The sequence below is a fragment of the Geotrypetes seraphini genome, chromosome 4 (assembly GCF_902459505.1).
Source record: "Geotrypetes seraphini chromosome 4, aGeoSer1.1, whole genome shotgun sequence".
In the NCBI taxonomy this organism is placed as follows: domain Eukaryota; kingdom Metazoa; phylum Chordata; class Amphibia; order Gymnophiona; family Dermophiidae; genus Geotrypetes; species Geotrypetes seraphini.
In genome coordinates this window covers 248,504,835-248,518,431 of record NC_047087.1, presented here as the reverse complement: position 1 = coordinate 248,518,431, position 13,597 = coordinate 248,504,835, and the positions used below count along the sequence as shown (strand labels likewise).

General features: G+C 43.3%; 1 protein-coding gene across 1 annotated transcript in view; it reads right to left on the bottom strand.

The window, feature by feature from the left end:
• Positions 1-13,597, bottom strand: part of DNTTIP2 (deoxynucleotidyltransferase terminal interacting protein 2) — a 79,995-nt gene that overhangs the window by 40,250 nt on the left and 26,148 nt on the right. Inside the window, exon 3 of the mRNA XM_033941541.1 lies at positions 8,506-8,641. Coding sequence (XP_033797432.1) covers positions 8,506-8,641 — 136 coding nt within the window. The remainder of the gene's footprint in view (positions 1-8,505; positions 8,642-13,597) is intronic.

The following is a 13,597-nucleotide window of genomic DNA, read 5'->3' as shown; positions in this document are numbered from 1 at the left end:
CTTTTATGAATAGGGACCACATCCGCTCTCCTCCAATCCACAGGAATCACTCCCGTCTCCAGAGATTTGTTGAACAAGTCTTTAATAGGACTCGCCAGAATCTCTCTGAGCTCCCTTAGTATCCTGGGATGGATCCCGTCTGGTCCCATCGCTTTGTCCACCTTCAGCTTTTCAAGTTGCTCATAAACACCCTCCTCCGTGAACGGTGCAGAATCTACTCCATTTTCTCGTGTAACTTTGCTAGACAATCTCGGTCCTTCTCCAGGATTTTCTTCTGTGAACACAAAACAGAAGTATTTGTTTAGCACATTCGCTTTCTCCTCATCACTTTCCACATATTGGTTCCCAGCATCTTTTAGCCTAGCAATTCCATTTTTCATCTTCCTCCTTTCACTAATATATCTGAAAAAATTTTTGTCTCCCTTTTTTACATTTTTAGCCATTTGTTCTTCCGCTTGTGCTTTCGCCAGACGTATCTCTCTCTTGGCTTCTTTCAGTTTCACCCTGTAGTCCTTTCTGCTCTCCTCTTCTTGGTTTTTTTTATATTTCACGAACGCCAACTCTTTCGCCTTTATTTTCTCAGCCACTAAGTTGGAGAACCATATCGGCTTCCTTTTTCTCTTGTTTTTATTGATTTTCTTCACATAAAGGTCCATAGCCATTTTTATCGCTCCTTTCAGCTTAGACCACTGTCTTTCCACTTCTCTTATGTCCTCCCATCCTAACAGCTCTTTCTTCAGATACTCTCCCATAGTATTAAAGTCCGTACTTTTGAAATCTAGGACTTTAAGTATCGTGCGGCCGCTCTCCACTTTAGCCGTTATATCAAACCAAACCGTTTGATGTTCGCTACTTCCCAGGTGAGCACCCATTTGAACATTAGAGATACTCTCTCCATTTGTGAGGACCAGATCCAATATCGCTTTTTCCCTTGTGGGTTCCGTCACTATTTGTCTGAGCAGAGCCTCTTGAAAGGCATCCACAATCTCCCTACTTCTTTCCGATTCTGCAGACGGAACATTCCAGTCCGCATCCGGCAGGTTGAAATCTTCCAACAGCAGAACCTCCTCTTTCCTTCCAAACTTTTGGATATCCACAATCAGATCCTTATCAATTTGCTGCGATTGAGTCGGAGGTCTATAGACTACACCCACATAGATAGAAGTTCCATCTTCTCTTTTCAGAGCAATCCATATCGCTTCTTCATCTCCCCAGGTCCCTTGCATTTCGGTCGCTTGGATATTGATCTTTACATAGAGAGCTACTCCTCCACCTTTTTGACCATCTCTGTCCTTCCTAAAAAGGTTATATCCTGGTATTTTTGCATCCCATTCATGTGATTCACTGAACCATGTCTCTGTGATAGCAACAATATCTAGATCTGCCTCTAACATCAGGGCTTGCAGATCATGAACTTTGTTGCTTAGACTGCGAGCATTTGTGGTCATCGCTTTCCAGCTATTTTTTAGCGATAATCTCCTTTTTTGTATGGATTTTTGTTTCGTTTCACTTTCCGTTGCAATACTAAGAAATGAGTTGCTGATATTGCTTATGCTGCTGTCTTTACTACTATCACATCTTTTCTTTTGCCGGGGGTGGTCTCTATAATTGTCCTTCGTACATACACCACCCCCACCTTCTAGTTTAAATGTCTAGAAAAATATTGTCTAAATTTCTCTGCAAGGTTTCTTTTTCCTGCTGTAGTAATATGTAGCCCATCAGTGCAATATAGCTTCTTGTCCTTCCATGTATTTCCCCATCCTCCTATGTACCTGAAGCCTTCTTGATGACACCAGGTTTTGAGCCATCTATTAAAGTCCTTTGTGTTTTTCACTCTTTGCTCTCCCTTTCCATATGCAGGCAGTATTTCAGAAAAAGCTAAAGTGTTTACAAAAGGTTTCACGCCCTCACCAAGCTCCCGAAAAGCTTTCTGTGCTGCAAGTGTGGAGTTGTTGGCCAGGTCATTTGTTCCCAGATGGATAGTTTCTTCCTTAATTATAGTTTGTATTTGATTTCTATCTCACTCAAAAGGCCTTGTGTCTATACTACACAAGGCCTTTTGAGTGGAAAATACCATCTCTCACCTTGTCTTATGCAGCCAATAATCCTATTGCACAGTGCATACAAGAAAAAAATCCTGCTTATTCAATACAAGAAGAAAAAAAAAAAAATTGAATTCTACCTACCCAGATGAAATCTTCAGGAAGGACCGAGACAAGCCCCCAAAATGTAAGGTTGGAGGCGCCATGGTTGAAACATAGAGTATGACGGCAGAAAAGGGCCGTTGGCCCAATACGTCTGCCCACTCAAAAGAACCTTCCCTTAAAAGAACCCTCCCTCTAAGCAATTCCCCTAAGTGAACCCACATGTTTATCCCATCATTTCTTGAAGGCGGGCACGTTGCTGGCCTCAACTACCTGACGTGGAAGGCCATTCCAACGATTGACCACCCTTTCGGTGAAGAAATACTTCCTGATGTTACCATGAAATCTCTCACCTTTGAGTTTGAGCTGTAGGACTCTTGTTGCTGTAGGACTTGTAAGAAAAAGGATATCTTCCTTCACCTCGATACGGCCTGTAAGATATTTGAATGTCTCTATCATATCTCCCCTCTCTCTGCGTTCTTCGAGAGAATATAACTGTAGCCTGCTTAGACGTTCTTCATATGGGAGATCCTTGAGTCCTGAGACCATTTTAGTGGCCATACGCTGAACTGACTCCATCCTCTTCACATCCTTCTGATAATGCGGCCTCCAAAAGTGAACACAGTACTCCATATGAGGTCTCACCATGGACCTGTACAACAGCATTATGACTTCAAGCTTTCGGCGGACAAAACTTCTTCGGATGCAACCCAGCATTTGTCTAGCCTTGGCCGAAGCTTTCTCCACTTGAGTGGCAATCTTCATATCTTCGCTAATGATTACATCCAGATCTCGTTCTGCGACAGTTCTTGTTAAGGTTTCACCATTCGGGGTGTATGTTCTGCTTGGGTTACCGCTACCAAGGTGCACAACCTTACACTTTTTGGCATTGAAACTTACAATCTGCGGTCCCGAGTTCAATACCCTCACAGAAGATTCACCAGGAAGTAAAATCACTCACAAAGACCACTAACAGTGTTTGCATAAAGAATAGATATATTGTGCAGAGAAAGTAAGATTCATAAAATTTACAATTAAGTTTTACAATTAATGAGAGATATAAGTTTTACAATTAATGAGAGATATAAGTTTTACAATTACAGAGACTGCTTCTGTGTTCTTGTGAATGAGAGGTGCTGTGAGGACAGAGAGATAGAGAGAGAAGTAGAGAGAAAAAGGGGGGTGGGGGGGATGATGTTCCAAGCTTCAGGTTCCAGAGACAGAGCAAAAGAGCAAGAGAGGGGGTGTTGCAGGGAGGAGCCTTTTATAGCTTGGAATCTAATTCTAAATACAGAATCTATTGAACTTCAATAGAATCTATTGAAGTTAAGCATCCCCATCCTTAGTAAACTGTCAGAAACAATGGTTAGTTTCACCGACTAGGAAGGTGAGTGAGGTGTGCTAGACTGGAGAAGAATAGATTGGAGTCAAATGTAATTTCCAGTATACCTCTGATAATATCTGTGCACCTGGACCCATTGTACCTCCTAAGCTGTCCATCTTAAGCACCAGACATTAACTCATCTTCTTAACACCTCTTAGCTGCAAGTTCATTTGTTACCTTTTAAGCATGATTTAATTAAGGCTGTCTGCAATGATATTCCCTAAGGTCAGACATGAATGATATGATCTCTCATAGGCCTTTGCTGACATTGGTTAGGCTAACCGAAAATGCTGATTGCTAGGCTGACATTTGATATTTGATAGATTGTGAGCCCATCAGGACAGATGGGACAAGTGACTGAGTAATTTAATGTAAATCACTTAGACAATTAATAGGCCTTATATAATATAAATAACTAAAATAAATATCTTTATACATCTTTGGCATCTCGTTATATATGCCTACTGGTCCTCCCCTACAATTTTTTGTTGTTGTTATTATTCAGCTCTTTTCTTGTCGTAAATATCTAAAACATACAGGATTCTCTGCTATCATTTCAACTTTTATTTTGGTATTCAATCAGGCTCTTTTCTGAATAGCTTTCATGCATCAGTTTTAATCTTTTATGGTTTGGGCGATTTGCTTTCTAAATTTTTCCTATTTGATCTCAGTGGAAATACAGCTAGGATTGTTCCTTCTTTATAGCAATGCCTTTTTTATTTACTCTTTTGCTTTTTATGATTCTTTATCTTTCTCATTCCTGATATTCTTAGATTATCTCCTTCCCCCAACTTCCATCAAGTTATTCCACTGCCTATTTGTCTCTAGACACTATGCCATCATCATGCCAAGTTAGCTTCTTTATTTTCCTTCTCTCAAGCTGTTCACTACCAATGATTTTTTGTGAAGTTTTTATTTTCTGAGTACTAAGCTCAGTATTATCTTCAAGCACAAATTTAATAGCCCATATTCCAGGTCATTATCACCTTTTCAAAACCAGACAATACCATGAGTGGAGGCAGCAGAAAAACAACTTTGCTCAGAAGTAAGTTAAAAACAAAGATCTCAATTCTGAAAAAAAGTTTAGAGATGTGCAGATATCCTATGAACCTTCTTAATGTTTTATAAAGTTTGTTCTCCATGAACAGCAAGGATTTCTACAGCCACACCTCTCTGAGAGTTGGCTTTAGCTTCCAAGTGCTCAGAGAACTCTGGAAAAAAATTTCTGAGCATAAAAATTATTCTTCTGCTTTTTTTCTCTGACAGTTATTTTCAGTTAGTCTTTAATCACCATTGCGATCAGCTGAGGTTTAGCTCTCATCCATTATTAAATTTGATTTACCCGTCAAAATTAACTTGAGATAGCTTTTTTTAAAATGTTGGAAATGGAACTGAGATTCATGTGATGTCCCAATTGTGACAGAAAGGTGCCCAGAGACAGCCACAAGTGGTATGTCCATTATATAGGGCCATCTCATGAAGTAAAGAGGGGCACATAAAGGCCCAGATTCTGTATAAGGTTTAGTTTGGGCGTGTGTAGGCCCGATTCTGAAGCCAACGTCCATGTTGTAGACGCCGGTTAGAGAACCAGGTTACTTTAGATGTGGCCACTATACTTAATCGCGACAAGGGATCTCCCTGCCGCATTTAGTTTAGCAGCAACAGCTACGGCTGCCAGTCTCCCCTCTACCCCCCCCCCACTATCGGGGCAGGAGGGTGCTCAACCCTTCTTGTCGATAGACTCCCCCATCCCACCCCACCCCCGACAATCACGGCAGGAGGGTGCCCAACCCCTCCTGCCGACAGAACCCCACAATTGCCGGCAGGAAGGTGCTCAACCCTTTCTGCCGGTAGCCCCCCCCCCCAAGAAAATCGCTGTCAGGAGGGTACCCAACCCTCCTGCTGGATCCCCCCAACAAAATGCTCCAACCCCTCCTCCCCAGACCCATCCCAATGATACCCACCCTGGAACCCCCCCGCCCCTCCCCTAGGGCCTGATTGACCCAGGTCGCTGGGGGGGGGGTCCATCAGGAAGGATTGGGTACCCTCCTGCCGGCAATCTTCAGGGGGAGGGGGCAGGGCCTACCTGCAGGAAAGGTTGAGCACCCTCCTAACAGCGAACGTGAGGTTCTGTCAGTAGGAGGGGTTGGGCACGCTCCTTCCACGATCATCGGGGGTGGGGTGGGGGAGGGTCTACCAGCAGGAAGGGTTGAGCACCTTCCTGCCGGCGATCGTGGGGTTCTATTGACAGGAGGGGTTGGGCACCCTCCTGCTGCAATCATCGGGGGTGGGGGGAGGGTCTACCAGCAGGAAGGGTTGAGCACCTTCCTGCCGGTGATTGTGGGGTTCTGTCAGCAGGAGGAGGTGGGCACCCTCTTGCCATGATCATCGGGGGGGGGGAGGGGAGGCTGGCGGTCATAGCTGCAACCTCTATACTAATCACGGCAAGGAGATCCCTTGCCGTGATTAAGTATAGCGGCCGCGTACACTTACCATGTAGGCCAGCATTTTGCTGGCCTACATTGTAAGCATCTCACGCTCTACTAGGGAGATGCGTAGGGCCGCCTAGGTTCGCCTAAGGTTACTGCCTAGCCTTAGGCGAACTTAGGCGGCCGCAAGTGCCTTCAATATAGGCAGCCTGCTTGGAGAACATTTTTTTAGAAAACGTGCCTCCCGATTGGCTGATTAGACAGCTGTAGGACGCCTATAGCTGCCTACAATTGGGACGCACTTTGCAGAATCCAGGTCAATGTGCCCAATCACCACCATGGGCTCATTAAAAAAATATGACAGATATCTGAAACCAAAGAGATTCTTGAGAGAAAATAAGAATTCCTGAACAAGAGCTCGTAAAGCAGAAAAAACAAAATAGCAAAGGAAACATTCACATAAAAACCTCCTACAGTGACAAGCAGTATTAAAAAAAAAAAAAAAAAGAGCAAAATTGCCCAGAGACTCAAGTCATTTACCATTCACCTGTTGATAAAAATATGGTACCTGATTACTATTCAATAAACTGGAAACCACATCATAAAAATGTGGTTTATAAATCTACAATATATAAATAAAAATGATCTTTAATAAAAGCCCATTGCTTTTTTATTAAGCATCACAATTCTTCCTAAAGAATATGGTATGGCTCTTACAGGGACCTTATTACCAATATGAAAGATACCAATCATAAAGCTATACTACAGCACCTAAGCCCCAAAATCCTTCGCAGCTGTATCAAGGACAAATGCACCTTTCTTGAGAGAAAGTAAGAATTCCTGAACAAGAGCTCGTAAAGCAGAAAAAACAAAATAGCAAAGGAAACATTCACATAAAAACCTCCTACAGTGACAAGCAGTATTAAAAAAAAAAAAAAAAAAGAGCAAAATTGCCCAGAGACTCAAGTCATTTACCATTCACCTGTTGATAAAAATATGGTACCTGATTACTATTCAATAAACTGGAAACCACATCATAAAAATGTGGTTTATAAATCTACAATATATAAATAAAAATGATCTTTAATAAAAGCCCATTGCTTTTTTATTAAGCATCACAATTCTTCCTAAAGAATATGGTATGGCTCTTACAGGGACCTTATTACCAATATGAAAGATACCAATCATAAAGCTAAAGCTATACTACAGCACCTAAGCCCCAAAATCCTTCGCAGCTGTATCAAGGACAAATGCACCTCCCCCCAAAAAAACCCACCACAAAACAACAAACCCTTCTCAATAATTGGAGATGTGATACCAGGCTGAACTCAGGCCTGGTTTTAATTTTACCAAACTAAACTTTAAGCTTATATATCGCTTATCACAATATACCAGTAGAAGGGAAGAGTATAACAGAGAACTGGATAAACAGCATCATCCAAAAGGTTAGAGATTATGATTTGATCCGCTGCCTCCAAATGAGAAACCAAACTTTCATCTACCTCTGCTAACTAACATCAAGTACTCCAGCAAGAAATCAATACTCTCCTTATAGCAAATGCTACAGAAGTACCTCACCAAAAACAGGACAAAGGCTAAAGTGATAACCTTAATATATAGTCTAATAAAATCAGTATAAAAATCAGCTGATAACAGGCTTCTTACATTTAGTCATTCAGATCTCTTACTAATTATTGTTTAAACTTTCTAGAGATGGAAAATCTAAATTGCTACATGTGCAGTCATTTCCAGAAGCTGGGATTTGGTGTGTGTGTGAGGAAGAACTGTGAATCTCAGGATACTGTGATAGGAGATGGTAAGTCCCAGGCGCAGGCTTGTGGGAATCTGGTGGGCATGTGAAAGAACTAACATTCTAGCTGGGAGATAAGAGAAACACCTGTTTACTGCAGAAATGAACAGTGTGTGAGACAGGACAAGAGGTAGTGTGAAAAAAGTATATAAGGGGCAATCGAGGGGCTTTTCTTTTAGAATCCATCAGCGCACTGTAAAGGGAGTCCCACAGTTGGTTGACCTGGTCTATCACTGCCTGGAACGGATTCCCCAGTCAGCTGTGAGGAACGGTGATGTCATAAATCAATCTTGGTGATTCTATTTTGAATTATTTGTGCTTTGAATTGCTCTGAGGTTAGCATATCACTGTCCTGCAATTTGTGTCTATATCAGCTGTGCTCGGTATATTACCGCCCTGCAATTTATGTAACCAATAAAGTACCATAATTAGCCTTATCTTGTATCTGGTGTGTGTCTCTTTGTATGCCGTGAAGTGCTGACTACTTAACGAACTTGGCATTACACTACAAAATTTTATGCAAGAATTATATGCTTCTTTGGGAAAGGCAATTTTATTAGTATGATGAAGTAAATAAGGGGTCCTTTTACTAAGGCACGCTAGCTGTTTTACCATGTGCTAAACGGCTAGCGCACCTTAGTAAAAAGGACCCCTAAATGTCTGGATCACATTTAGCATTCTTCATATCCTGCTAGCATGAGTTTTGCTTTAATGAATAACAGACTGTATGTACGTTACCTCCTTATTCTTCTTTTTCTCCTTCATTTTCTTTATGGTACTAGAATCAGGCATTTGTTTTTCTACATCAAAATTGATATACAGGCCTCCAAAGTCTTTAACATTAAGCCCAGGATCAATACTGGTTGACAGAATGCTAAAAGAGAAATAACACATTTTAGAAAAAGTATGCATTTTACACACTGCATAGTCTCTCAAGAAAATAGAATGTTAACATTAATGATGAACTACAATAAGCTCATTAAAACAAACTTTGTTTTCCAATTTTCTCAAAGCTTTCTGCAGTAATCCAGAAAAATGTGAGCAAAGTGTTTTGAAAGTTCCTCTGGGGGGGGTCAAGGGACTAGTCCACATACACAGTAAAATTTGCACCATATGGCTTTTTCCCTGACACACACACTTTTCCCTGCCTCATTCATTCATACCCCTCCCCAGCCAGTATGTTCTTCTTCCTGCCTTACTCACACCCCACCACACGGATCTAGAATGCCCCCTATACAGAGATCCAACATAGAGAATGACATGGTGGCTGTTACCCGCGGTAAGCTGCGGATGACTGCGGGTAACTTGCTGAAACGGTGGGAGGGAAACAGTGTTCACCACAGCTATGGGGACAAAGTCATTCGCCGCCCCGTGGAGCGGTGAAAGGCCTTGTCTCCGCAGTTAAGGGAGGGAACGCGTGCAGTCACCTATCGTGCTCCCTCCCTACTTACTGATAGCCGCCGACCAAGCATCTCCCTCCCTCCTGATCACTGCCGCCTGATCACCGCCGCCGCCAGAGCATCTCCCTCCCTGCCCCTTACCTTTGCAGCAGGCAACTTCTTTTTTTTTTTTAATTTCTTTATTCATTTTATAACTTGCATCAAGTATACAGTAAATATCAAACAATTATAATACAACATCTCTTGAAAATCTACAATATCCTACAACAAGAAGATTTAACCCCCACCCCCCTCCCAAATTCATATACAACTAAAATATATCACATGAAAATAATATCTTATGTCATTCATATATATATTAATATTGGAAAACCAAGAATCCCCTCCCCACCCCAAATCCACAAGTGTATTAAAATTGGGAAAAGTGTAAATTATTCATTATAATAATTTAATAACAGTCCCCACACATCCTTAAATTTATTATAATAACCTTTTTGAACTTCTAAATTTGCTTCCTACAAGCAGCCAGAGTTTTGAAATCGTGTGTGGCTGCCGTAAAGGCCATCTCTGACGCAACTGGAAGTTGCTTCAGAAACAACCTTTCCTGCAGCTACATGCGACTTCAACACTCCAGCTGTTCGTAGGAAACAAATTTAGAAATTGCCTGCCACGAAGGTAAGGGGCACGGAAGGAGATGCTCTGGCAGTGATCAGGCGGCTAAGCAGAATATAATTTAAAACTAAATAAATAAATGTCCAGAAGTATTGCAAGCTACGGTTCTCATTGCCATGCTAATAAGCTAGTTTACTTACTTTTAGATTCAGTGGCAGTTCATTACTATGGTTGAGCTGCACCTGATTTAAGGCCCAGGAAATCAGAGGCAAATGTTTGTAATAGTTATAAATTTCATACATTACTTCCAATTGCTGAACAACACAGAAACATGTTATTGTAGCTAGGATATAAACTCCTAATCTTGTACCAGAGATCACTGCCGATCACAAGGGCTGTCAGTATAAGAAGTGGGATTTGAATTCTGGCTATCCTGGTTCTTACCCCATTCTCCAACCTCTGGAGCACTCCTTCTCCAGTATACATAAAAGATTATTTTAAAGGCAAAGTTAAACTAGCTTTTCTTTGTTATACTTAATCAGTATAAGGGGCAGGGAGGGAGGGAGGAAAGGTGGGGTGGAAAGGAACAGACACTGAAGGGAACTAGGGAAGGTGGGATGGAGAGGAACAGATGCTGAAGGGAACTGGGGAAGGGAGAAAGGGAGGGAAGGTGGGATGGAGAGGAATAGACGCTGAAGGGAAATGGGGAAGAGAGAGATTCCAGACTATGGGAGGATCAGAGGGAAGAAGATAGGTGCCAGACCAATTGGGAGGGGGGGGGGCAGTGGAGGGAGACATGGAAGGGAGAGGCACAGTAACAGAGCATAAGAAAGAGACAAAGAAGGCAGACAGACAGTGAATGGAAGGAAATGAATGAGGAGAAGATGAGGAAAGCAGAAACCAGACAACAAAAGGTAGAAAAAAAATTAATATTTATTTTTTTTTGTTTTGCTTTAAGATAAAGTAGTATATTAGTTGTGTTGATAAAAATTTATAAACAAAGCCCTGCCAGCTAAACATCTCCTTCTCTAGTTCAGCAGCCAGAACTTTGATTTATAAGGAAGGAATAAGCTAAATATTGCAGTACTGAGGCTTGTATGGATGCTGCAGGGACAGGGTCGATAGTCACGGGGACAGGGTGGTGACGGGGACAAATTTTTTCCCTGTGACATTCTCTAATCCAACACGCCATCTCAGCTGCCCCCCCTCCCAAACATGGTACACTTTTCCCTAAGATTCCACGGTTTCAGTATCTGCGGATTCGGTTATTCGTGATTTTTTTTGGGGGGGTAAAGGAAAAGCTGCATACCGGACCTCACTTGGTGGTCTAGCGGGCTTTCGAGGCAGGAGCGATCTTCCTGTGCTCCTGCCCCATGCAGATCACTCGTACAAAATGGCTGCGGAGAGTTCCTGTTGTAGTCTCGAGAGACTACGGGAACTCACGGCAGCCATTTTGTATGTGTGATCTGCATGGGGCAGGAGCGTAGGAAGATTACTCCTGCCCCGAAACCCACTAGACCACCAGGTAAGGTCCGGGATGCCAGGGGGAGGGTCAGAGCCGTTAAGCAAAGGAACCAGCGTGTTGTGGTTTTCCAAATACAAATAATCGCTGCTTCCCACGCCCCATGCGCTTAGGCCCACCTTCCAAGCTCACTGGAGGGTAGAGTTGTCAGTCAGAAGGTCAAACTTCCGTCCTCCTACGAGGTAATTTGTTGAGTAAGAGTTAAGGGGATAAAAAATGGTTACACTTCTCCCTCCGAATCTGCAAGGTAAGGTCCGGGATGCCGGGGGTGGGTCAGAACCAGCCCAAATGTTATTCACGGGTTTTCAATATTCGCCGGCCGGCTCTGCCCTGCCCCTAACCCCCACAAATATTGAGGGAGAAGAGTATATATTTATCCCTCACACTAAACTTTGGCAAGTTCACTAAGGGCTCCTTTTATCAAGCTGCGCTAGCAGTTTAACGCACAACTGCGGGACGCGCTAGCCACTACCGCCTTCTCTTGAGCAGGTGGTAGTTTTTAGCCTGCACGGAGGTTAACGCGTGATGAAAAGTCGCGCATGTTAACCCCGCTAGCGCAGCTTGATAAAAGGAGCCCTAAATGTATTTTCACAAATCACCCACCCTTCCCATTCAAAGAGAATGTTTTATTTAGGAATCAGTGTTTCTCAGCATATATACTCCTGCTTTTCTTTTACAAAAAAAAATGCAATCAGAATTTCAATCACCAATTCTTTCCACTCCATCTCAGCTAAACTTCCTTAAACAGAGCAAGATTCTCAAAAGTTTAACACCATTGCTAATCGCTAAACTGTTTTCCGGCGGTTTAGCCTGTACGCAGTTTAGCGGCAGATTATCAAAAGGGATTATCTCCATCTTTAGCGAGGTTTTAGCAGTCTCTGACACCAACATGCAAACGGGTTTTTCAACATTGAAATGAGCCCTCCAGTGGATTCTTAAAATATGCCAAGCTATTTTCAAAAAGCAGCGTCAGCGTATGGCGGAAAAAAAAAAAAAGCGACTGGCCAAGGGGTGCCGGTCAGTGTCAGAGACTGCTAGAAAGCTCTGTGTTGTGATAAAGCGGACAGAATGTGCATCTCTCCCGCTGCATCATAACACCCCTTCCCTAAAATCCCAGCCGTGACCCTCACTGCAGCAGGAGAGATGCCCACTCTCTCCTGCTGCACCAAATCCTCAACACGACTGCCCACTCTCTCCTATTGCACTAAAATACCTGATGCGACCACCCCGACCGTCCCCCCCTCCCCCGCAGGAGAGATGCCCACTCTCTCCAACTGCACTAAAATGCCCAATGCGACCACCCCGCTACTGACCTGACCACCAAGCAGCGGAAGAGATGCCCACTCTCCCCTGCTTTCAAGTGACCCCCCTCCCCCATCTCCGCTGCCCCTCTCCCCCTTACCTCAACACTGATGAGCCAGAGGGAGGTGGACACCCTCATCCCAGCTGCTGCGCTGTCTAAAATGGGAATTCCCCTCCCCGGTACATCTTGGGATGCACTGGGGAGGGGCCTGAGGTTCTGATTGGCCCAGGTTGTTTAAGGCACCTTCCCAGTGCATTCCAAGATGCACCGAGGATGGGAATTCCCATTTTAGACGACACAGCAGCAGCTGGGAGGAGGGTGTCCATGTCCTTCCGGCTCATCTAATTGCATACAAACTTGTTTAGAAAAAATTTAAAGGAACTCATTATAAAAGAAAATTCACTCTAAAATAACATTAGGGCACTTTTTAGAAAATTATAAATTTAAGATAAAATATGTAGAGTAAAATATGATCAGAATTTTTCCACGCTACACAAACCATCTGATCCCATCCACACAAGCCTCAAATAGTTATGATTTTAAATTAAACATTTTATCTATATAATAAAACCGTAGGCGGCGCATGCGCAGTCTTATCAGCGTGCTTCCATGATCCGTATGTCCGTGGCCGCCAAGACTGCAGCATGCCCCGCGCTTACTACGGCCCCACGCGGCACTTCACTCCATTTTCGCCAGAGCGGTTTGCCCAGATAGGGGAAGCTGAACAGCTCACTCCCGCCTCTGCTCGACTTCCTGTTCACAACCCCCCCCCCCCAAACAACCGCATAGGAAAAACTCACTCCCTGCTCTCCTGCCACGGCGTTTGCTTCCTCTACTCGGCACGGCGCTTTACCCGGCAGACATTGAATAAAAGGTTGCCTCCCCCTGCCGCTCTGAATACCTGACCGCCTAACTTTAAACCCGCGGCTGCAGCTGCTTTGAAGACCTGGCCTGGCCGCCTAACTTTAAAACCACGAGCTAAACAGGTATGTA